Raw genomic sequence first — 26,419 nt, forward strand, 5'->3', positions numbered from 1 at the left:
GTAAAATTAAACTTAGATGGTTAAGAAAATGAATTATTTCCATCTTAGTGTTAATTTTCCAACAAATATTAAGAAAATTACTTAATTTAAGTTGTATTAATTTAAATTAATTTGCAACTCAAATTAAAATTTTCTACAAATATATATATATATATAGTATTTCCAAAAATACACAATTTTTTTTGAAATACATTTAAAATAAATCAAACCTTACTTAGAAAAAATACCTCAAGCAAAAATATTATCTATCTAGATTTTCTTGACTAATTAATCCAATTTCTAATAATATATTTCAGTTCCTTTATTTTAAATTAATCATTAAATGAAAAGATCATTGATTTAAGTTGATTCAAAATTAATTAAAATAATTAATTTACAACTTCAATCTATCTTTCAAGATAAATTCAAAATCATCTTGCATAATTAAATGCTATTTTGAAAAATGATTAATAAAATAAATAGAATATATTATGAAAATTATTCAAATTTAAGTTGTTATGGAAATACCCAACTTAAAATAATTTTCTTATTTAATTAAATATCATGAAAATAACAATATCTAAGTATCATTATGAAAATCAACTTAGACATTTAATTTTCAATTTAATTAAATGTATTAAATTCAGGAAATAAATAATTAAGTATAGAGAAGGCTTAATCATTAATTTCCAACTTAATACAAGGAAAAATATCCTTAATTGAATTGTACCAAAATTAATTATTAACCAATTAATTTCACAATCAATGATATTTTCCTAGATTAGAAATAATAATTAGTATGGAAATAACTATCTAGAAAATATCTCAATTCTACTAAGTATCTTTTCAAGATCTGGAAAATATCTGATTTTAGTTATTATAGAAAGTATCTATAATTTACTAACTTAAAATTTTCCAAACATCATTTAATTAAATATCAAAATTAGGTGGTAACTACCTAATTTAAAGATATTCCCTTTTTAAGTTTAAAACCAACTTAAAATAATATCTTCTAAGAATCTTCAATAACTAATTCCTAGAATTCCTCAGCTTAATATTATTATCAAAATATATTCAAATTTAAGTTATTATAAAATTAGTAATTACTAATTCATAACTTAAATAAGAATATTTAATGAAATAATAAAAGTAAGTTTCAGAAAGAATCTAGTTAGTTAAAATTCTTTATTTAATTAAATACAAGAAAAATACAAATAGTTTATCTAGAAATGAAATTCATTAAACTATGTTTTTCTTAAATTAATTTCGAAGAAATTAATTATGTTGCTATTCAATTTTATTAGGTCAAACTAATATAATTAACCTAGCACAGTTATCCAAATCAGGCAAATGGGCCTTCACAATTGGGGTTGTTCATGTGAGGGGGGGCTGGGTCCAGTGTGTCGCACCCACTTCTAAGGCTCCCAACTCTCACACAAGGCCCAAAAGAGAGGAATTTAACCTTAAAATGAACAACTGTTATTAATTGAATAGGCCCATTAACTAAATGAGCCTAAATAAAATCTATCAGGTTATGACATTTTATTTAGCAACAACAACCTATATGTATCTATAATAGAAATTAAACATATAGGCTCACACAGGCACACAGATTTGGATGGATCCTATCATGTTACTAGGTCATACACAGATAAAAGAAGTTTGTAAAATCTACCTGTTACAAATTATCTACTTGATCTATCATCAATTGAACCGTGGGTTAAAATCAGATCATTTGATATGTCAACAAGTTAACCCTGGCAATTTAGATCAAGTAATAATAGGTTTTAGAAAAAACTTACAAACAATCTAAAACACATACTCCTGTAACAAGGTTAGATTTGGATAGTTGGATGTAGGATTTATTTAATTTTAAATCTATATTTCGAAAAATAATATTAAAATTAAACCTACCATTTTGAAAAATTAGGTTTTGGGTAACCTAAATGCATTTCAAAATTAAATTGCTAACTTTCCTTTTAAATTTCATGTTATTTAATAAATTAAATAATAAAATAGAAAATGGTAAATACATACCCTTTTCTTATTTTACTATTTAATTTAATTGAAAAATAACAAAATTTAAAAGTTAACAAAAATACCTTATTTCCTCTTTTAAAATTATCATGATTATTATGATCTTATTTTAATTAAGGTCAAGTTACCCAAAAAAAATATCTGACCTTAAAAAAAATAAAATAATCAAATTTTAAAGGAAATAAGAAAAGGGTAAGCAAAACTTGATTTTTTCCTATTTTCAAAATCAAATTACACTAATATCTAAAATTAATTTTAAAATTAAAATTAATTTATTTCTGATAATTAGATTTGAAATTTGAAAAACAAAAATCAACATACAAAACTACACAAAAAATCGGAATTTAATTCCATGAAATAGCATGAAAAATCGAAGAAAACGAAGAAAATAGCAGGTGGTACGTACAGCATGCAAAGCATGCTGTCCGCGCGCGTGGGAGGGGAGATACAGCCCAGAAATCTGGGCGCAAGCACCCCTGCGCATGATTTTCGCGCGCGTAGGAGAGGTGCTCACCACCTAGGTTTTTCCCGATTTTAAAAAATTCATAACTAATTCAAATTAAATCGAAATCGAGTTCTGTAAAAAAGTAAATTGCTTAGAATTTTCCAAACTATCCAATAAAAATAATTCCAGATACAGACAATCAATTATTTTTCCAAGAAATCACAAACATCAATCAAACATCAATATGACACAACATGAAACCATCCAAATCACAAGCAAATCGTTTTAAGTCCAAATTTCTTGCAAGCAAATCAATTACCATGGCTCTGATACCAGTTGTTGGTATTTAATTATCCAGGATCTTAGATCTATTTGCAAGTATGTTGATTTAACAACCTAATATTGAACTTCTAAAACGATGAACTAAACACATAAAAGTTAAGAATAACTTACAGTGATTGCAGCGGAATTAATGTCTCCTTCCACTCAGATCTCTAACCCTTGATTCCTGTCTGTAGCAGAGTATAATCAAGATCTGAGCCCGAAAGTTCTTCAGTTGGATGTGATCCTTCACAGTCTTCCAAACTATGATGAGATACTGAATGATGTGAGTGGGCACTTCTCTCTCACTAGGGATTTCGAAATTTCTCTCTTGTTTTTCTCTCTTAATTTCGTGTGACACACTTTGCAAAGCAAAGTTTTCTCAAGCAAAACACATGCATACAAAGAGAGGAGAGGGGCTGCTATAAATAGGAAAAGGGAAGATCACAACTTTCCAAATAAACAGTTTTCCTCTTTTACTGTGTAATTGAATAACTGCCTTATTTAGTGTGATTCACCACTTTCCTATTTAGGCTAGGCTTTGATTAGCAATTAAATGACAAATTAAATTGAAAAATAATAATTGGGAAAAAGCAATGATGTGGCCGGCCATGGTGTGAATGGGCCTCACATGGATTTTGCAGTTTCCTCAATTTTATTTCTATTTCTCCAAAAATGCCATTTTTCCAATTCTAATCATTTAAATGCCAAAACCAATTATTTAATAACTAAAATAGATTATTAAATAATATTGCCATTTAAAATTAATTATTAATTCAGACATGCAAAGTCTCATAATTAATAATTAAACCTAGAAACCCTCTTATTTACAATTTCATCCCTAAACTGTGAGAATTCACAAATTAAACATAGTCTAACTTTTAGAATTATAATTGATTAATCATAAATCAATTATAGAGTCCTACAAACAGTATAGTCTCAACTAGAATGGGGACCATGGATCTATATTCTGAGCTTCCAATAAGTTGAACCGATTTACCAAGTAAATCCCTAACTTATTAATTCCTCGTTGAATCCACTCTTAGAACTTGGAATTGCACTCTCAGACTTATATAGAGCATATCATATGTTTCACGATATCAATATGCTATCTCATTTAACCATTGTTATAATCTTAATGTGATTTAGAGATCCTCTATATAGATGATTTACATCGAGACGGGACCAATTTACCGTTTACACCCCTCAATGTATTTTGCCCATTTGAACACTTAGTTACCTGTAAATGATGTTTTAGTGATCTAATATATAGTCACTGAAACAAGAGCTCATCCATTTACTTCTATTTAACTAAGCTCAAAAGGAATCATCACTTTACTTCTATACACCAGTAGAAGCTATAGATTTCCATATTTATGTTTAGCACTCCCTATTCAGTTATGCTATCATGTTCCCAAAATATATGTATTATCCTGACTCAAAGCAGGCTTTAACTAATAAATCAAAGAACAAGAATAGCACTCCTGAGATTGAGCCTAAGCATATCAGGATTTAGATTCTCTTAATCTAAGATCAACTTCTGACATTGACTTGGAAAGATACAACGGTAAGTTTACAATATCTTTAACCAAGTTCAATATCGGTCCAGTCCAATGCATACTCCATGTATTCGAAACCAGTATACTTTGCCAATGTTCTGGAAAGAACATAACACTTACTCCAAGTGTAAGTATACTTTATCGCTGATTATCACATCAGTGTAAATCCAAAACACTGATGAACAGGGACCAAATCTTTTGAATCATATAATCACAATCACATTCCACTGTATTGACGATACTGTAATTGTGAATAACTATATGTTCTGGATTTAACTAATTTTGTGCATATATCAAGTATATGTATTAAACCATAAACATGTAACATACATGTAATCATAATTCACTTCTAAATTGATAACTAATCAGATTGTAATGAGTTTTATTTAGGGCATAAAACCCAACAATATTTACCCCAGAGAGTATTAATTGGCGCTATCATAGCGGCACAACAATTGTGTCGGTTCGGCAGTACAGGTACAGTACTGGTTAAGAGTGATATTATGGCCAATTGTACTCTTGGGTGCCATTGATGCTATCATGGCGGTACGAACATAGTGCCGGTCCCGCAGTGCGTTCATAGTGCTGGTAGTGGGTGATATCATGGTCAATAGCACCAACCATTAAGAACGTTCTTAATCAGTTGATAAGCCTTGTAAATAGGTGTATGGGCGCCTAGTTACAAGTCGAAAGTTGTATGATATGTTATATGCTTTTCTTACTGAGTCTGTTGACTCACAGTTCTACTTTCATGTGTAGGTAAAGGAAAGGCGATAACTGAACTGGAGTGAACCTGAGCTCGGATGGGATTGTACATGTCAAAGCAGCGCGACCTGGAGTGTTCGGTCTCGGGACATCTGGGAATAGTATTTTGATAGTCGTTGTGCGACCTGGAAAGTGTGTATTTTGAAATATTACTTTTAAAAAGTTTGAAAACGGGATCCCGGCACTTGTAAATATTTTAATATATTATTAAGTTTATTAATTAATATAAAAGTTTTAAATTGACACGTTTTTCAAGAAAACTCTTCGATTAGCGAAGATTGCACTGTAATTGAAAAAGCACTGTAGCGTGCCTTAGCATTAGGGCGTTACATCAGCAGACTTTCTAGCACTAAGGCAAGTCTAGAAATCTGATTTGGTGTAGTCTAAGAGTATTAAATAGGCCCTTATCGACTAACATATAGTTCCTCTTCTTGATCTTAAGATTAACTTGATTGTCTTCTAATGTTCCTTTCCTAGATTAATCTGATACCTACTCATTACTCCCACTCAACAGCAGGTGTCTGGTCTAAGGCATACTAAAGCATATCTGAGACCTCTCACTGTTGATTCAAGGAATTCTTTCATGGCTTTATCTTTTCTGGAATAGTTGAGACTTTTCCTTAGATAAATAAAATCTATGTCTAGAAGTCGAGAAGGTTCTATAGATTGCCATTAGAAAAGAAAATGCTTCGGCATCTTACTAAAGTAAGTTGCTTGCATTAGAGTAAGTAATTACCAAATATACCATAGGCCATAGGTTTAGATAAACTCAAAACTATAATACTAGGAACAGGAAGTTTTGTTAGGTCCATTGAATAGACTTACAAACGAAAATTTCCTTTCTTGTCCTTGTAATAAAAAACTTTTGGTTGTTCCATGTGAATGGATTAAATCATAGTTCTCTTGGCTTTTCTTCTTAGTTTCTTATTTTGACAATCCATTACTTGTTTAAACTCACAATGGATTTTAATCACTAGTGTCTTCCAAATCATAAGAAGGTGAGTTCCAAGAAACCCTCCCACTACGACAAGGTACCGTGAATTATGTCTAACAAAATTAAATGGTATTGACCTCTTCGGTTGTGTAAAGACAATAGAGGCAGTGGGACCATCTTGTAAAGAATAAGATGATAGAACACTTTTTGGAATCAAGAGAAAAAAATATCTCCTTTATTTGCTACTATGTTTTCAGACTTAGTCATTTTCTTAGAAAAAGTAGTATTTGTTTAAACAAAAACTTTCTTATCTAATGACTATGGGATGGTCCACCCCTAATCACTTAGAATAGCTAACAAACATGCAAACCTCAGTTAACATTTCTAGCCTTTCTTAAGATTTCGATTAGGTCATCCATGAATCTAGTAATGCTTAATACTAAGTACACAACCATTCCATCATTCTGAAATTTTCTTATCACTAGGGTATATCCCTAGAAGGACTTAGGCAACAATTAGTAACTAATCATCAATATGCAAATCGAATTTCTGGGGAGGTAAGTTTGGATATGATTCAAAAATCAATTTAATAATCTTTAAACTGCATATGTACCAAATATTTCTCCACCCCTATCAGTTCGCAAGATCTTGAACCACTTACCTTAATGGTTTTTCACCATTGCTAGAAATTCATGAAATTTTTCAAACATTTCAAATTTCTTTTGCATAAGGTAAAATCTAGAGTGATCGTCTTAAGAATATAACGAAAACTCATATCCACCCCTGAATGTACATCCATCTGCGAATGAGATGAACTTACTTTCAGTGGATATAGGCATAATGACTCTTTGCAGAGAATGATCTTGTCAAAACCACTATGAATAAGATACAAATGCCATAGATTTATAAAATATGGTTGTGTCTTTTGATGACTTAGGTTTAGTTACAATAAAGAGTTCTTGGAATAGTGCAAGTGGATCCTGGTCACAGAATACTAAATTCATATTCCATACTAACATACAGTTTAAAACCATTGATAGAAAAATGGTTATTAAAACCATTGATAGAAAAATGGTTATTAAAACCATTGATAGAAAAATGGTATTTTGGAAATAGAAATATAAGAAATTTATATTCGGGATCTAAAATTTAAAGTCAAAGACTTAAATTTATACCAAATATAATGAGTAATTCTTTCTTGGACCACCACTACTAATTTAACTCTAAGTCTCATTTGCCTATACAAGTAGGAGATTTCTAAGATTGAGGATTTATATCAATTTGGTATAGAATTTTGGGAATATAATCAAATACGTCATTCAATTCCTTAAGGGAAAATATAGAATGACATCGAATGATTTATAAACCATTCATCCAATGATATATATTTAAGCTAATTTGAAATGAATAAGCTAAGAGGAATAAGGATAATTTCGAATTTAAATAAGAATCCAACTATGCTCCGATTAGCGAGAGTCAAAGTTATTCTTATTTATATATTCTTCTTGTTTCATGTTGTAAATACTAGTCTAAGGTGTCATCAATTGATGAACAGCTAGATGTTGCATTTACAATATTTATCTATCGAGATCTAACACTATTATGTTTGTCTAATGGTTGACAATCCTTTAGGGATTTGTTCCATTAGAACAACAAACCAAGTTAGACCAACAATTAAGATTCGAAATTAAACTACAACTTAATAACAGAAAATAACATGGTTCAATATAAATTCATACACAATTCAGAAATTATCAAGCATTTAGCAAATAACAAAGACATGTGAAAATACAAAACAGGCACATCTAAATAATTTCCAAGGTTTCCAACAAACTGATACAGTGTCCTGGTAGGCGAGAGTCAAAGTATCATTCATTGAATAGAGTTGTCAGCTCATCTAAAATGCATACCATTCTAGCAACCTTTTATTAGATCAAAATAAGAATCCAACGTTGTCCCGGTAGGCGAGAGTCAAGACTATTCTCATTTTATGAGCTTCCACCATTGTTTCATGTTTTATAAGTTTATCTCTAAGTAGTCACCGTAGGGGAGAGTCTAATAGAGACGAAAACTTACAAAACACTTATCAAATGAGATCTTACGGTGTTAAATGCGTTCAACGAATAACCATCCATAAGGGGGACGAAGTCTAGCGTCTCGAGGTTATATTGAAAACATTTAACTATTGTAAGACCAACAATGGAGATCGAATATCCTTATAACTAAAAGCTCATTATTTTAAAGAGTTGTATTTTCTTCTAATATTTATTTTAATCAATTTATTTTAAATATATATTTATTTAATTAAAATTTCTAATTTAGAATGAAAAATTCTAAATATAAATTTTAATTTAATATTTACAAAATTATACTTAGATGGATATGAAAATAAAATAAATTATTTCCATCTTAGTAATAATTTCCAATAAATATTTAGAAAATTATTCAATTTAAGTTGTTTCAAAATTAATTTAAATTAATTTACAACTCAAATTTAATTTTCAATAAATATATATTGCATTAAAGTATATAAGAATACAATTTTCGAAAAAAGCTTTAAAATAAAATAAAAATAAATTAAACATTACTAGAAAAATACTTCAAGCAAAAATAATATCTATCTAGTCTTTCATTGAGTAATTAATTCATTTTCTACTTATAATATATTTTAGTTCATTAATCAATAAATGAAAAAAATCATAGATTCAAGTTGGTTCAAAAATTAATTAAAATAAATAATTAATTTACAACTTTAATCTATTTTTCAAGATAAACTCAAAAATATCTTGCATAATTAAATGCAATTTCGAAAATTGATTAATAAAAAATATATTTTGAAATTATTCAAATTTAAGCTGTTATGAAATTTTAAAGAAAATTTCCAACTTAAAATAATTCTCTATTTTAATTAAATAACATGAAAATAATAATATTTAAGTATCATGATGAAAATCAACTTAGATATTTAAATTTTCAATTTAATTAAATGTGCTAAATTCAAGAAATAAATAATTAATTATAGAGGAGACTTAATTATTAATTCTAGTTTAATACTAGGAAAATATATTAACTTAGATTGTACCAAAATTAATTATTAAACAATTAATTTTACAATCTAAAATATTCTCTTAATTTAATATTAGAAAATAACTAGTTCTAGAAATAACTATCTAGAATATATTTCTATAACTAAGTGTTTTTCTAAATTTGAAAAAGTATCTAATTCAAGTTGTTTTAGAAAAAATCTAAAATATTCAACTTAAATACTTTTCAAATAAAATTTAATTAAATATCAAAATTAAGTTGTCACCACCTAATTTGAAAAATATTCCATTTTAAGTTGATGTATATTTTAAAAAATATCAACTTAAAAAATATCTTAAGAATCTTCAATAACCAATTCCTAGAATTCCTCAACTTAATTTTGAAATTCAAAAGATATTCAAATTTAAGTTGATAAATAAAATTAGTTAGAAATAACTAATTTACAACTTAAATAGGAATATTTAATGAAATAATATAAGCTTCAAAAATGATCTAGTTAGTTATAATTCTTTATTTAATTAAATACAAGAAAAATACAGATAGTTTATCTAGAAATAATTTCATTAAACTAAGAGTGTTTTTCTAACAATTAACTTTAAAATATTAAAATGAAAAATAAATTTCATATATTTTAAAAGTTAATTATGTTGCTAATCAATTTTTATTAGGTTAAACTAATTTAATTAACCTAGTACAGTTGTCCAAATCAGGCAAATGGGCCTTCACAATTGATGTAGTTCATGTGAGGGGGAGCTGGGTTCAGTATATCGTACCCACTTCTATTGGCCCCCAACTTTCACACAAGGCCCAAAAGAGAGGAATTTAACCTTAAAATGAACAACTGTTATTAATTGAATAGGCCCAAAAACTAAATGTGCCTAAAGAAAATCTATCATGGTGTGACATTTTATTTAGCAACAACCTATATGCATCTAAACATAAAGTAAACCTATAGGCTCACACAGACACACAGATTTGGATGGATCCTATCATGTTACTAGGTCATACACAGATGAAAGAAGAATGTAAAATTTACCTGTTACATATTATTTACTTGACCTATTGACAATTGAACCATGGGTTAAAATCAGATCATTGGATCTGTCAACAAGTTAACCATGGCAATTTAGATCAAGCAATAATAGGTTTTATAAAACTTACAAATAAGCTAAAACACATACTCCTACAACAAGTTGAATTGGATAGTTGGATGTAGGATTTATTTAATTTTAAATTAATTAATTTAACAAATTTCGAAAATGATAATAAATAATAAAAAAATATATTTTCGGTTTTTAAAAATAAATTTTGAATAGAAAAAATTTTAAAATTAAAATCTACAATTTTGAAAAATTAGGTTTTAACTAACCTAAATATCATTTCAAAAATTTGCTAACCATCTTTTAAATTTTCATGTCATTTTATAAATTAAATATTCAATAAAATAGAATGATAATAAATATCTTTTTTCTGATTTTATAATTTAATTTAAATAAAAAATAACAAAATTTAAAAGTTAGCAAAAGATCTTATATCTATTCAAAATATCATGATTATAGTTATCTTATTTTAAATTTAAATAAGGTCAAATAATTTTAAAAATAGATTAATAAAAAAAATTTAAAATCTGACCTTAAATTTAAAAATAAGATAAAATAATAAAATTTAAAAATAAGATAGATAATTAAGCAAAAAATTAGTTATTTACCTATTTTCAAGTTCAAATAACACTAATATCATAAAATAATTTTTTAAAAAATCCAATTAATTTAATTATGATAATTAGAATTGAAATAGGAATAGTAAATATCTAAATACAAAACTATACAAAAAATCGGAAGTTAATTCCATGAAATAGTATGAAAAATCGAAGAAAAACGAAAAAAAATTGTGAGCTGTATGGATGGTATGCACAGCATACCATCCGCGCGCGCACAATAGGGAGGTGGGCCGAGTTTCCTCGGCGCTGGAGGCTGCAAGCAGCCATTCCGCGCGCGGATGAGGGGTATCAGGACAACCCGAGCGTGTTTCCTTGGACATGGGCTGTCCGAACACGCGTCTGACCGAGTGAAACTCGGTGTCCGCACGCGTGAGGGTGTGTCACCACCCCTATCTTTTTTCAAATCTTTAAAAAATCATAACTAATTCAAATAAAATTGAAATTAAGTTCTATAAAAAAGTAAATTGCTTAATTTTTTTTTCCAAACTTTCCAATAAAAATAATTCTAGAAACGAAAATTCAATTATTTTTCATAAAATTTCATAAGCATCAATCAATCATCATATAACACACAGATCAACATGAAACCATCCAAATAAACACATATCATCGTTTTAATTCATATTTCATGAAAGTAAATCATTACCATGGCTCTGAGGCCAGTTGTTGGAAATATTTTACCAGGATCTAGATTTACTACCATGTATGTTTCATTAATATCCTAATATGAATTCTAAAACAATGAAATAAACACATAAGGGTTTAAGAAAACCTTACATTGGTTGTAGTGGAATATAATGACTCCTTCCATTCAGATCTCTAGCCCTTGATTCCTTTCTGTAGTAGAGCATCACCAAGATCTGAACATGGATCTCTTTCTCTACTTCCTTGATGCTGATTCTCCTTCTTGTTGATTAGATTCTTCACAATCTTCCACACTATGATTGAGATACCACTTGATGTGTGTGGGCACTCGCTCATTCACTCAAGGTTCAAAAGTTTAGAGAAGAAAAGAGAAGAAGAGGGTGGCGACTATGGTATAGAATAGGAGGCTCAATTTTCATCTGACAAAGTTAAGTGTGAATGAGAGCCATCACTATCTATTTATAGGTAACCACCTAGGTTTCAGATTAGAATTATTTGGAATTAAAATAATGAAAAAATAAATGATAAATACACTAGTGGCCGGCCTGGGCTTTGGATATTGGGCCTCACTTATGCAATTTTGCTGTTTTATCATTTCTGCATCTCATTTTCTCAAAAATACCAATTTTCAAATTCAACCTTTTAAATGCCAATTCTAATTATTTAATAACTAAAAATATTATTAAATAATATTGTCATTTAATATCTTTATTAATTAGACATATAAAGTCTCTTAATTAACAAATAAAACCTAGAATATCTTTTCTTACAATTTTGCCCTTGCTTAGTGAAAATTCATAAAGTAGACATAGTCTAACTTTAGAATTATAATTTATTAATTAAAATTAATTAACTGAGTCTTACAAGCAGTATGGTCTCAACTAGTATGGGGATCATGGGCCTATATAACCGAGCTTCCAATAAGCTGAACCGAATTTACCAAGTAAATTCCCTAACTTATTAATTCCTTATTGAATCCACTCTAGAACTTGGAATTGCACTCTCAATTATATAGAACACTCTATATGTTCCACGATATAGATACGCTATTAATTATCCATTGTTATAATCCTAATTTGATCAATGACCCTCTAATAGATGATCTACATTGAATAGGGACTAAATTACCGTTACACCTTCAATGTATTTTATCCTTAAAACACTTGGCTCCGTATAAATGATATTTCAGCGAAGTGAAATGAGATCTCAACCATTTATCCCTGTTTAGTCAAGCTCAAAGGATATCATCGTTTCACTTCTAAATTCCCATAGAAGTTATAGATTCTATATTTATGTTAGCGCTCCCACTCAATTATACTATCATGTTCCCAAAATGTACGTATCACCCTGACCCAAAAGTAGGCTTAACTAACAAATCAAAGAACATGTATAATACTATTGAGATTGAACCAAACCATATCAGGATTAAGATCATTTGATCTAGGATCAACAGGTGATATTGAATTGAATAGATATTACAATAAATTTTAACATATCTGATCAAAGTTCAATATCGGTCCCTTCCAATGTATACTCCATACATCTGATGCTGGTAAACTTTGCCAATGCCCTGGAAAGGACATACCACTTATCCAAGGTGTAAGAATACATATCGCTGATTATCATGTAGTCTAAATCCAGTGAACTGACAAATCAGGGAATAAACTTTCGAACATATAATCAAGATTATATTCTACTGTGCTGACAACACTATAATGATTAACAAATTCATAAGTTCTGGACTTAAATAGAATTTATACATTATATCTATAATCATGAAATAAATCATGTGAACCATGCAACATAAAATGTTATTTCTGATCTTTATTAATAAGTAAATCTGATTATATTGAAATGTGTTTTATTTAGGGCACAAAACCCAACAACTCAGGCCTTTGTGGAAGAGTGTGATGAACACAATCGAAGGAGGAGAAGATCCAGGTTTAGATCTTGATAATACTCTTCTACAAACATGAATCAAGGGTTAGAGATCTGAATGAAATGAGTCATATTATTCTGTTGCCATCACTGTAAGGATTTCTTATGTGTATATTTATCATTTTTAGGAATTTCATATTTAGGATGTTAGATTATAGAATTATAATCAACATACATGTTAGTAAATCTAGATCGTAGTAAAATAATTTCCAACACTTACCCGAAGTGGGTCCCACAAACACGACTCAAGCTCCGAAAATTGGCGACCGACCTTAGCAGTCAATTTCACCGTTGGATCATCATCTACGGTCAAAAATAGCCTAAATATATTTTTCTATATTTTTTTGGAATAGCTTATTATTATTTTAATAAGACCTCATTCCCTATAAAAAGAGAGCTCTAGTAGCTCATTTCTCATGTTCAGAAAAGTACTCATAAGGTCAGAGCATGCATCTCTAGTTTCTCTCTCTAGAAATTAGAGTATCCAGACTTACCTATTTTTCTGTAATCCTTCTCGTGAGAAATAAAACTCGAAGTACATGTATCTACATTACTGTCGTGATACAGGGAGTGAACTTGTGTCTCTCTTATTTATACTTAACTCTATATATTCTCGCCAATCCAGCTAGCGGGTGTGTCTAGATGTCTGCATCAACAAAGATACTATCGTTCTAAATCTAGCATCCAAAATAATCAAAGCATATTCAAATCTCACTTCTTAGAATTTTGATTCGAAATCATAGATTATAATTATCGATGGCCAATAAATTATTTCAAAAATTAAATAGACTACATGGAATTGAAATAAAACGATGAAGAAATTGGAAACTATATTAATCCGTAAAAGAATTCAAGAGATTCACATAACAACCCTAAAAAGAGATTTAGTCCATAATTTTGATCAACAATCTTCTTATACTCTCTTAACTTCTTTTGTTAGTCCTCTTCTCCTTTCCTGGCTACCTTCACCTTGGCATCTCTCTTATTGACTACCTTCGACACCTCAATAGTTAGCGCTTCACGCGTTGATGATAATATGTAGCAACAAGAATGGCATGCATGGGAAAGTGATGGTTAGACAAAGGACAAGTCAAAGTGAGAAAACAAAGACTTAGTTTATTTTGGTGGTATTTGGTAATATTTTTATTTTTAAAATTTTTAAATCACAAAAGTGAAAGTAGAACTTTTGTTTTTCATTTTTTGTATTAGAAAAACAAAAATGTATTTTGTAATTACTTTTGCTTTCTAATTTTCAAAACAAAAAATAAAAGCATGTCCTGTAAATTTTATTTTCTATTTGTGTTTTTGTTTAAGTCAAAGTACGGTTCGGGTCCGGATCCTAGTTTTGGTTAGGGTCTGGGTCTAAGTTCAAGTCCCAGTCCAGATATAGGGCTAGGGTTTGAGGTCCGGGTCTAAGTTGAGGTTCAGGTCTGAGTTTGGGTTTGGGGTCTTGTGTTCAAGCCTGAATTTAGGTTTTTGTCAGAGTTCGAGTCTAAAATATTAAATATAAATAAACTATAATTAAAAAAATATATGTAAAATTTGTTTGAAAGTGATTTTTTTTTTAAAAAAAAAAATTAGAAATTTTGATTCTTATTTTAAAATTATAATGTAAAAACAACTTTACCGAATATGTTCTGAAAATATCTTACTTTTTTAATTAAAAAAAATAAAAAATTGATTAAAAATTATTAGGGAAGGCACCCTTATAGGGCTGAACATCGGGCGGGTTTATCGGGTTTCGGGTTGGCGGGTTTCGGGTTCACGGGTTTCGGGTTCGAAAAATTGAAACCGAACCCGGACCCGAATAGGGCACGGGTTGGCGGGTTGGCGGGTTGGCGGGTCACGGGTTGGCGGGTTTCGGTTGGTTGGGTTTAGCGGGTTGGCGGGTTGACCCGGTCAACTCAGTCAACTCGGTCAACTCTTTAAAAAAATTAATTTTTTATTGAAATAATTATTTTTTTTTATTATTTTTTTATTTATTAAATTAAGCATATATAATATAACAATTTGTTCATAGTATTTACTATTGAAGAAAAAATGCATTAATCAATCCAACCAACAAACAAACAACTTATTTATCAAAGATTCAAATCAAACTTCATATTCATGTTCATGAATCATGATAAAAGTGAAAACTAAAATATTTCAAAATACATCCATATCCAATATCCATAGTCCATAAAAATCTAAAATCCATATTATATATATAAAAATAGTAATAAAAAAAATATATATAAAATATATTTATAAACCGGGTTGGCGGGCGGGTTCGCGGGTTCAACCCGAAACCCGGTACCCCTAAAATCTCAACCCGCCAACCCACCCGAAGGGTACCGGGTTGAACCCAACCCGCCCGAAACTTTTTTTAAAAAAAAAATTTGCGGGTTCACCAGTTCGGATTCGGGCGGGTTGCTCGGGTTCGGGTCAAACCCACTCAAAATGTTCAGCCCTCTTAAAAATTATTGAATATGATAGTCAAGTCAATACTCTATTAACAATAACACTATCGAGCAAAATGGACCAATAATATATTTGTTTAGTAATATTGTTGATTTATGACTTTTATATTATACCAATGTGATTATTTATTTTGTCCTTAAGATATACCAATGTGATTTAGTCAACATTATGCAACTGCAATGTGTGACTTCACAACCTTGACCCATATATAATATAGGTTAACAAAAACTTTAATTTCGATGTTCAATATAATGGATTATATTAAACTTTTAAACAAAATCATATGCAACTGCAATAAACTCTAAAAATATGTATATTATATACAAAAAAAAAATCATAAATTATTTAATCAAATAATATGAGCCTGATTTTGTGCATGTAGTAATATTTATGTCCAAATTTTTGCGTTCACAAAAATAAAATATTTATATCTAAATTTAATAAAAGTTATAATTTAAAAGATATGAGTTAAAAAAATATATTTTAGATTTTTTTTTTTAGATTTTTTTTTTTTAATTCACACTAAGCATAATGTTTATTTCATTATTAAAACTCTATGATGAGATATGGCTTGCTAAAATATTTTAGATTTTATCATTATTATTTATTTATTAAAAAAAATAAACATGATCATAAAGCTTAAATTTGTTTGTTCATTCAATTTAATCCGTATTATATTTTTTTTTTATAGTGCATCAGATAGTGGGAATTTCATATTTTGGATCCAATCCAATCTACATCATAGTTAAAATTTAATCCAACTCAATTTGCAAAAGTACGGATAAGATCGCTTATTTTGAATTAATTACTTTTTAATATTAAATTAGTGTTTATCAAAAACTATTTTTTTTCCCTCAAAAAAAAAAACTATTTTTTTTTCACATTACTAATAACAAAATAAAATAAATTATTATTATTTTATGTCTCGAATAACAAATTAAAATAAATAAAATTAAAAAAAAAATAAATTCATAGAAAGAAAAAAATTATATGTAGAACGAAATGTTTAATTTTTGTTAAAATTGTATGTTCAAAAAATAAGGGATTTTTTCATTTTTACACTTCAAAACAGTTTTTTTTTTTTTTTTAAAAACATTTTTACGGAATTCTACATAGAAATCTTTATTGCAAGTAGCGCTGCAACCTTAATTGCAACAAAAAATCGTATAGAAACTCCTATTGCAACTAGCGCTGCAACTACTTTAAACACCCAAATCATAAATTTGAATTTTTTTTTTAGAAAAACACTATATGGGGTAATTCCCCCAAAAATAAATTATATATAGAGTAAATATTAAAACTATTATTTTTAGAGATTTTTTTTTAAAAAAACATTTTTTTTTAAGAGATATTAAAACTTGACACTTACATACATAAATAAAAATTGATAAACCCAAAAAATCTCATTATTTTTTTAACAATAAAAAATATCTAGCTGCTGACGGTTGACGCTGCGGTCACGCCGGGTAGGGGGTTCGTTGGGTTTGGTGGGATTATTCGTGGGGGTGGGGTTGTAGTGTGGGTGGCCTGGGCAGTGGGTGGTGTTGGGGATTTTTCAGGTTGTGGTGGCGGAGCTCCTTGCTATGCGTACGGATTTGTTGTGGGCTGCCAGATTGGGGTTGAAGTTGGTGCGGGTTGAGATGGATTCCTCTGTTGTTAGCTCTTGGATAAATTATCCTGATTCTATTATTATGTTTAAACCAATTGTTGAGGAGATTAATTATCTTTTAGCTGTTGTTGGTGGTGGTTCTTGTTGTGCCATTTCGCGTGTTACGAATGGTGTGGTCCATGCACTAGCAAAATCTGTTACTAGTTCGTTAGGAGTTCATTCGTAGACTGATGTTTGTTCTAGATTTATTAATGCTCATGTAACAACTGATTTTATTTAATTTAATACATGCTTTTCTTAAAAAAAAATTAAATAAAAATATCTCAATGGGTATATTAATTGTCTCTTAAATAATTAGGATTTCATTTGTTCAAACTAAAAAAAAAATTAGGATTTTCATTAAAAGAGGATCCGATTAGGACCACTTAATTAAATAATATTAGGCACATATTTAATAGTTACATTAAAATATTAATATATAATTATAATATTACTCGATTCAACAATGGCGGAGATCACATGCGACAATGACCCTCCTTCTAAATACCACTGCCAAGCTCTACATTGCCCCCAGAACTCTTCCCTTTACCTCTTCCTCTACCTTTGCTCGTAGCCCTTTTCTCCGAATCCCCTCCCTTCTTAAGCCCTTGTCTCCTCTCACCGCTAGGGTCTCTCTTTCTTCCACCATGGGAGACTCTGCCGACGCTGGAATGGACGCTGTCCAGAGACGCCTTATGTTTGATGATGAGTGCGTTTCTGTTTATCTGATAACCCTTCTTCCATTTCTTCTTTGTTACTCTTCTGATATGCTTTGTTTGGTTGCTTAGATTTTGAATAGGAAATATATATATATTCAAATGTTGATTTTGTTTTTCTTGATTTTTTGGGTTGCTTATTTCATGGGTTGGTTTGTATTTTGTTCTTTATTGTTATATTTCAACCATTATACTTTGTTTGTTGATGTTCTCCCTCTTTTTGATTCTTTAAGGAAACGAAATATATATGTATATATATATTATATGTGTGTATTGTTGAAGGAGCATAACTTTTTTTTCTTCCTAAATCTTGCGTAATTAGCATGATTTATTTCATGTTTTGTTTGCTTAATTTTGTCTTTGGTTCTATTAACAGCGCCCCTTCAATACCTTTTCATTTCAACCAAATGAACTGAACTATTGGTGTTGTTGGAAAGCATGAAGATATTGACTTCAAATCTTATATCGACGGATATGTATTATGCTTGATTTGTTTTTGAACACAACAAAGTGAATTATTGGCTTTGTTTTCCCTTCTCTTGCTCTGTTTGCTAGTTCAAAGGTTGATAAAATTAAACCTCGGATTTCATTTCTTTGTTGTTTGTTTTTTTTGTAAGAAATGAATGTTCAGCGGCTGAGGTGAGACTTAAATAGATTATTAACTATTATCAAATGAGTTGAGATATTTTTTGAGCCAAATATTTGGTTCTATAATTGGAAAACATTGAAAATCCAAATGCAAATTTGGGTTTTAGATCTACATATTTATCGTTTGGGCTGTTTATCTAGATTTTTCGCTTGTCTGGAGTTGATTAGGTTTCTTTGTGTGAACTTTCTGCAGATGCATTCTAGTGGATGAGAATGACCGAGTTGTTGGTCATGATACAAAATATAACTGTAAGTAAAATTTGATCTGCACAACACTTCCTTTTGGGTATTATTTCACGGTTTTATGGCACTTTGCATACTCCAAGTCTTTCTATCCTTCCTAAATCAGTAAATCTTATACACTCTTTTGATTTTGGATACCTTTATGTTATGGAAATCAACTGTTTATTCATGTTTTGGGCATTCTACATTTTTCCCCCCTCTCTCTCTGACACCATATATTTTATTAATAGATCATGTTGATTCTGTTGGATCAGCTAGACCTCCGTGGTTTGCTAAAGCTTTTGTATCTTGTAGGTCACTTGATGGAAAAGATTGAAAAGGATAATTTGCTACACAGGGCTTTCAGTGTGTTCTTGTTCAACTCAAAATATGAGTTGCTTCTTCAGGTATTGATTGCAATATTTGAGGATCATCAAACTGTAGGCTTTTCTATTTAAGTATCCAAACGTTAGATCTTGCGGGAGCAAAGCAAACTACAGACCTGACTTTTCGAACTACCCTCCTAGGTGCTTATACAGCAAATATAAGTGTCAATTGAAGAACAGAGTCAAGATCCGGCCTATATTACCTATGCAGCCTTTATATCCTATGAGGAGGGCATAAATTGAATAAGTGTGTCATAGTTCTATTTTTCTGTATGCAGGGTTGTTTTTCTTTTTTATCGGCCATAATTTGCTTAAGCACATTAGTCTCTGTTTGTCCTTTTAATCAACATATACATCATGACCAAGTCTACATCTTTTCTTGTTTTCTATGTTTCTTCTCTTTCACTAAAACTCGTTGTGTGTTTCTAGTTATATTGAAGCCCAGTTTGTTTCTGTTATGCACATCTATTCGATAACATAAGTGTCAAGAGATGATATTCTATCTGTTCATCTGTACAGCAACGTTCTGCAACAAAGGTAACATTCCCTCTTGTGTGGACAAACACCTGTTGTAGCCACCCGCTCTACCGTGAATCTGAGCTTATCGATGAGGAGTCCCTTGGTAATATATTTCTGCAGAATATATATTTGATTATCCAATGAAAGCTTACCTCTTCAAAATCTCATTATATTTTTTAATTACCAGGAGCAAGGAATGCAGCACAGAGAAAGCTTTTAGATGAGCTGGGTATTCCTGCTGAAGATGTGCCAGTTGATCAATTTACCCCACTAGGCAGGATGCTGTACAAAGCTCCTTCTGATGGCAAATGGGGCGAGCATGAACGTAATAATTCTTACTTTATTATACATCATATGCAAAATAAATAAATAAATAAATAGCATCCAGATATTTGTGAGCTTTTGGCACCAGGTTGAAATTTGTTAAGTTTAAGAGAGTGATTAAGGGAGCGCTGTTTTTTTGACTTGTCATGCTAACTTCTTGGTTATTATTCCATTGTTTGGCAGTTGATTACCTGCTCTTCATCGTCCGGGATGTTAGTGTCAATCCAAACCCAGATGAAGTAGCTGATATCAAGTATGTAAACCGGGACGAGTTGAAAGAGTTGTTGAGGAAAGCAGATGCTGGGGAAGGAGGCTTGAAGCTATCCCCTTGGTTCAGACTGGTTGTGGATAATTTCTTGTTCAAGTGGTGGGACCATGTTGAGAAAGGCACACTTAAGGAAGTTGCTGATATGAAAACCATTCACAAGTTGACTTAATAGCCTTAGTAGTCATTTAGTGGCGCAATTGTCTTTCTATCCAATAAAGTTTGAACAATGAAACATCTACTCAGATTTAAATAAGTAGGCCTTGAATTGAAACCCTCTAGTTATTTGCTTTAGTGTCTGTTTGTTTTCTATTTTCCCAAAAAAGAAAAAAACATGTCAACCAATGTTTTAAAGTTTTGAGTAACATTCCAAAACATACATGGGATGTGTGTTTTTTTATGTAGTACTAAAGTTTCTACACAATGAAGAATTGAGTCTTGGTTATGCTAAATTTGGAGAATGAACTTTCTGTTATGTCGTTTTACTCAGCTGAAGATAGTATTAGAAGCACTTTAATTTTCTCAACACTCTGAAAGTATAGATCAAATTGAGAAAAGTCAATAGAGTAGGAGGCTGCCTGTGTTGCTCTCTGACATCAGTTAGTGACAAGAGCATTGTGTCGTGTGAAATGAGTGATGACACTTGCCGCCACACATTTGATGCCATATTAAAAGCCATCATCCTCTGATGAAGATCTCCACAAATCAATAAAACAAAAGTTGCCCATCTCAATAATTTGATTTAACTTTTCTCAACCCTACTCTCATTCCAACCCTTGTGTAATACAGACGCCCCAAAATCATAATTTCATCATCATGACTTGGATTTAGCATAATGCTTAATGTTAACAAAGTTGCTAATAATAATGTAAAACACTCGACACTTTAATTAAAAAAAAAATGGTAAAGCACTCAAGAACCAATTTTTCAGAGTAACAAAAATTTTAAATATTTGATTGAAATAGACTCGTTCATAAAAAAAATAAAATAAATAAATAAAACAATTGTTTGCACATTTTTTTGCATAGTCCCATCCCATCTTTATCTTTTCAAGGTTAAATCTTTCTATATATCTATCCAATACCCATAGACATAGAAGCTTTGTTTTCTTTTTATTTGAACAAAGAATTAGAAATTTTATTCAAACAACCACTAAATTACTCATAATTATGAAAAAAATTATTTTTAGTTACAACAAAACTTGTAAGTAAAATTAAAAAAATTATAACTAATTATAAATAATTATTTATATTATGATTAAAAAATCCATGACTAAAAGTATTAATCACAAAAATAACAATTTATTGCGATTAAATATATTTTTATCTACAATAATTATTGTAATTAAAATTATATTAATGATAAATTATATCTAAATATTATATTTTAATCACAAATAATTTTTTAATGTGTCTAAAAATCACAAAAAATTTATGTTCGAACTACCAAAAGTAATTTTTTTTTTTTTATGTAGTTTAAACACGGCAAAACCCATCCAACATCATTCACGGTTGATCTTGAGGATTATATCCCTTTCTCTAGCATTAAGATTATTCACATAGAAGCTTTGTTTCCTTTTCTTATTATAATGCATAATTAAAAAGAAAAGTTGTTAACCATGTGAAAAGCATAATTAAAAGAAAAAAGAAAATCATGGTTTTTATTTTTTTCATTAAAAGAAAAAGTAAAAGAAATTAGAATCTTAGAGGGTGATGGAAATGGTATTACACGCGCTTTACAGCTAGCTAGTAACGCAAACACTCACAGATCCTCTCATTCTCGATCGAGTATTTAATTATCGCAGGTTTCACAAACAGCTCAACGAGATTTCGTCCTAAGGCTGTGCATATTCTTGAATCGTGGAGCTCAACGGTGGCCGAGGTTGATCGCAGGTGAAATACTTTAAGCTGTCGGATCATCACTTCTCACCCTTTAGTTTTTTGTTTTTCTTTCTTGATTTTCATTAACTGCATGTTTATGTTTGTTTCCCGAGAAAACTGAAAGTGAAAATATCTCACTCTTTGTTTTTCATTCTGTGAAGTTCATCTATTTCTACTTCTCTTAAAAGTTTCGAGGCATCAAACGAACCCAATTACCTTTCTTTTTCTTTGGCTTAGATATCTTCTTGTTATTTTTGAAAAAGTTTTAGATTTTTTTCCCCACTAATTTGTATAATTATAGGAATACCCTTTAATTCTTTTACTGTTTTAGTTTTTTTTTTTCCCTAGGAAAAACTGTTTTAGTTATGATATGCCTAATCTCTGCTAAGTGTTAGTGAAAAGTCTTCGGATCTATACACTCATACTACCAAAGTTGTGAAAGTGGTTTTTCCTTTATAGCTGCCATGATATATAGGAGATATATTTTTCTTTCCTTTTTTATTTTTCAAATTTCATCTTTTAGGTAGGAAGATAACACAAGGCAAATGTATTTTCTCTTCTTGGAGTTATGCTGATTTTGTGGAATTCTATTTTTCATTTATGGGCCCAGATTCCTGTACTAGCATGTGTGTAAATTGTGATCTTTAGGTGTGAGATCTGTCTAATCCCTACATGATTTTGTTATAGATAGAAAACATGGTGATCCTTTTGATTGAAACATGACACAGCCTTTTTCACCAGATGAAGACATAATTAGTTGTGTGAATTTTCTTTTCGATCATTAAATATCTCTAATCAATATGTTATATAACAATTACTGTGATAGGTGATTTAAAATTGGCTTGTAGTGTAATTAATACATCTAACGTTTGTCCTATGATTTTATCATGAAAATAGATAGATGGCCTTGGTTACAACTGCTGAAGTTTGTGATGCAAACTCGCAACTAATTGCGAGTGGCGACCTCCGTGCGCTGCAGCCAATTTTTCAGATTTATGGCCGGCGACAGGTCTTTTCTGGACAAATTGTGACCATTAAGGTGTTCGAAGACAATGTTTATATTCGTGAGTTGCTTGAGGAAAAAGGCAATGGCAGAGTCCTTGTTGTTGATGGTGGTGGAAGCTTGCGGTGTGCAATATTGGGTGGCAATCCTGTAGTTCAAGCTCAGAACAATGGATGGGCGGGGATTGTAGTAAATGGCTGTATAAGAGACGTTGATGAAATCAACGGATGTGATATTGGGGTCAGAGCACTAGCGTCTCATCCAATGAAAGCTAACAAGAAAAGGACTGGAGAGAAACATGTTCCGATAACCATTGCTGGGACGAGGATCCGCGATGGGGAATGGCTGTATGCAGACACTGATGGAATTTTGGTTGCTCCTAATGAATTATCTGTCTAAATTATTGAAATAGATGAGTTTTTCAAACATCATAATGTTGCAAATTTGTTTTCAAGTAATGCTTTCTTGGCCTACTTCATGTTCACGGGTTCTTAGATCAAACCTAATATAACATCTGTATTAGCTTGAATCCCTTATAATAAAAATATGTTCTTTTGATACCCTGTTCCTTGTCTACGAGTGCATAGTTCATTGGTTTCACTGGCTACGATTTAGAACAGAGTTATATTGGCTAGCTGATGTTATGTATGCTGTTATTGTTTTTGTTAAAAACACAGGGCAAGTTTCGAAAATGTTTATTGGCTGGCAGGTTTGGGAGGCTTGCATAGATGTAGCTTCTGTACTAGCAAGCAAGAGAATAAGCGCAAAGTGAAATTAAATAAATCCTTCTATTCTTTTGCATTGATGTTAAAGTACTACTTCTTCTAACATTTCATTATACCATACAACAAGCCAGAAATACCAGACGGTTACGATGTGATCGTTATGATTATCTGTGTTACTACTACAAAGTTTCATTTCAGCCATGAAGCACTGAAGCTGGAGCTGAGAATACTCAACCAGATGTCCATCTACTGTAGTCCAAGGAAATCATTCAATAGATTGACAGATTCCAAACCTCTTGTCTCCGGGGTATCTGGAGTGCTTGTGCACTAATATTCTCAACTTTCAGAGGTTCAATCGGAAGTACAAAAATGTACTGCAACTATTACAGCTTGTCTACACGATGATTTTACTTGCTGTAATATCTTTCTGGTAAGTTCTTCTATTCTTCTTGATCATCAGGATTTAAATCTGTCAATTCTCTTGAGAACAATTTAAGTGATGTTACTATTTATTGTTTGGTTATAAGATAGTGTTTGAGATATTCTATCTATAGGACAGGAAATGGAATTGGGTTTTCTAGAATGGTTTTGTTTCATTGTTCAGGGCTGCTAAAAAGTTGGATAAAGTGAGATTTAACGGTGAATATGGAATATCCAAAAGGGGTACGTCGAATAGTTAGATATGTGGTTTTGCTCCTCCACTGAGTTCCTAAATAACAACTGTTATAGCTTTCTGGTCCCCAAGTATTGTAGAATTGGGTGGGAAGCTAGTTATTATTATTTATTTTTCATAAAAACGTGAATGTAGAATTAGTACATGAAGTATGAGATGATGGATACCATCAAATAGAAAAATCTTAAGCAGTGACATTCCAAGAGTGTCTTGGCCAGTGCAAGGAGTCTCCATTCTCATCATGGCAGCAGTGACATTCCAAACCATTGTCTTTGTTTGGAAATAGTTTAGCAATAACGCTAGCCTTCACACACGTATATCTATATACGATGACTTTCTTTATGCCTAAAGGTGCCGAACATTGGTAAGTGTTTAATCATATAATGCTACTCAGGTCTTTAGTTACTGTTATTCTCTGTAGTATTGTCATTTACTCGTTATTGTTTTCTGCAGTTTACTCTCGGCCATTTTCTAGTTTAATATAGTCAATTAATTTTATTCATATTTGCAACAAACACTTACTCATCAGGGCTTGACTTGATAGTGAGTTTCCTTGAGCTCTTGTATGTATCTAATGACGTTGAAAATAATATGAAATGGGATAAAGTTTGTCCAATGCTAATTTTTACTAGAGAAGATATTGATTTGTTTTGTTTTTCCTCTTCAGGTAACTTTCTACTTTTCCCACTAGTAAGGGTCCTTGGAGCTTGGATGAAGTGGAGACTTCTAGTTGTAAAACATACTAATATTTTTATTTATCTTCTTTTTGTATGAAGAAGTAGGGTGAGTTTTTTTTTTTCATATGGGCACTCAACATTTTACCAAATCACAAAATTAATATAATTATAAAAAGTAAAAAAAGAACAACAATATTTTAAGACAATTTGTTTCAGTGTGCTAGTTGAAATTATGTTTTGTATTGCCCTGAAAAAAATGTTGAATATCTGCATAGCTAAAAGGTGTAAGATGAAAGAATTTTACTGTTTTATGCATACTATTATATACTTTTGTTTTTTTTTTCGGAAAATATTGTTTTTATTATGGAAAAAATATTCTTATATAGTCGTTATATCACTATTCTTGAAAAGTAGTTATAAGCATAATCTCATTGTTATATAGAGATTGATGTAAATTTATAAATACATTATTTTGTGTATAGATTAAAATATTAGAGAAAATATTTTTACCCTAATCTACTTGGTATCAGAGCCAGTTGCCTCTTAATCATGAACCTAATCATTTTCTTCTCCTTCTTCACCATGTGTGACACTTCAAATGAATCAACAAACATTCTATCCAAATCCACTATTGTTATAGTCACATCTACCACTTTTTCAATCATTATTCTTGCAAAAACCATTCCTTTTGATTCTCACTTTGTCCAAATCACAACCATTCGGTTGAATGGTGATTACTTCCTCATATGGTCATAACTATACAAATGTACATGTGTGGTCGTGGAAAATGGGATACTTGACAAGTGAGAAGAAGAAACCAACAGGGGAGGATCTGACCTACGAGACCTGGGATGTTGAGAATTCAATAGTGTTGGGTTTTAT

General features: G+C 30.5%; 2 protein-coding genes across 2 annotated transcripts; both read left to right on the forward strand.

Annotated features, from left to right (window-relative positions):
- Nucleotides 1-17,925: 17,925 nt before the first annotated feature.
- LOC133034960 (isopentenyl-diphosphate Delta-isomerase I) lies at nt 17,926-21,031 on the forward strand. Its single transcript, XM_061110533.1, has 6 exons — nt 17,926-18,208; nt 19,057-19,112; nt 19,401-19,492; nt 19,991-20,093; nt 20,178-20,315; nt 20,498-21,031. The coding sequence occupies exons 1-6, from the start codon at nt 17,988-17,990 to the stop codon at nt 20,749-20,751; spliced, it is 864 nt and encodes a 287-aa protein (XP_060966516.1). The 5' UTR covers nt 17,926-17,987; the 3' UTR covers nt 20,752-21,031.
- Nucleotides 21,032-22,087: 1,056 nt separating this feature from the next.
- LOC115720627 (putative 4-hydroxy-4-methyl-2-oxoglutarate aldolase 2) lies at nt 22,088-24,025 on the forward strand. The gene is made up of 2 exons (XM_061110534.1): nt 22,088-22,471; nt 23,357-24,025. The coding sequence occupies exon 2, from the start codon at nt 23,361-23,363 to the stop codon at nt 23,859-23,861; it is 501 nt and encodes a 166-aa protein (XP_060966517.1). The 5' UTR covers nt 22,088-22,471; nt 23,357-23,360; the 3' UTR covers nt 23,862-24,025.
- The last annotated feature ends 2,394 nt before the right edge of the window (nt 24,026-26,419 follow it).

Source organism: Cannabis sativa, chromosome 2 (assembly GCF_029168945.1).
Source record: "Cannabis sativa cultivar Pink pepper isolate KNU-18-1 chromosome 2, ASM2916894v1, whole genome shotgun sequence".
In the NCBI taxonomy this organism is placed as follows: Eukaryota; Viridiplantae; Streptophyta; class Magnoliopsida; order Rosales; family Cannabaceae; genus Cannabis; species Cannabis sativa.

Coding starts and splice junctions, on each gene's coding strand:
- LOC133034960 (XM_061110533.1), top strand. CDS start 17,988: ATGACCCTCCTTCTAAATACCACTGCCAAGCTCTACATTGCCCCCAGA. Junction 19,493..19,990: donor AATATGAGTTGCTTCTTCAG/GTATTGATTGCA, acceptor TCATCTGTACAG/CAACGTTCTGCAACAAAGGT. Junction 20,316..20,497: donor CAAATGGGGCGAGCATGAAC/GTAATAATTCTT, acceptor ATTGTTTGGCAG/TTGATTACCTGCTCTTCATC.
- LOC115720627 (XM_061110534.1), top strand. CDS start 23,361: ATGGCCTTGGTTACAACTGCTGAAGTTTGTGATGCAAACTCGCAACTA.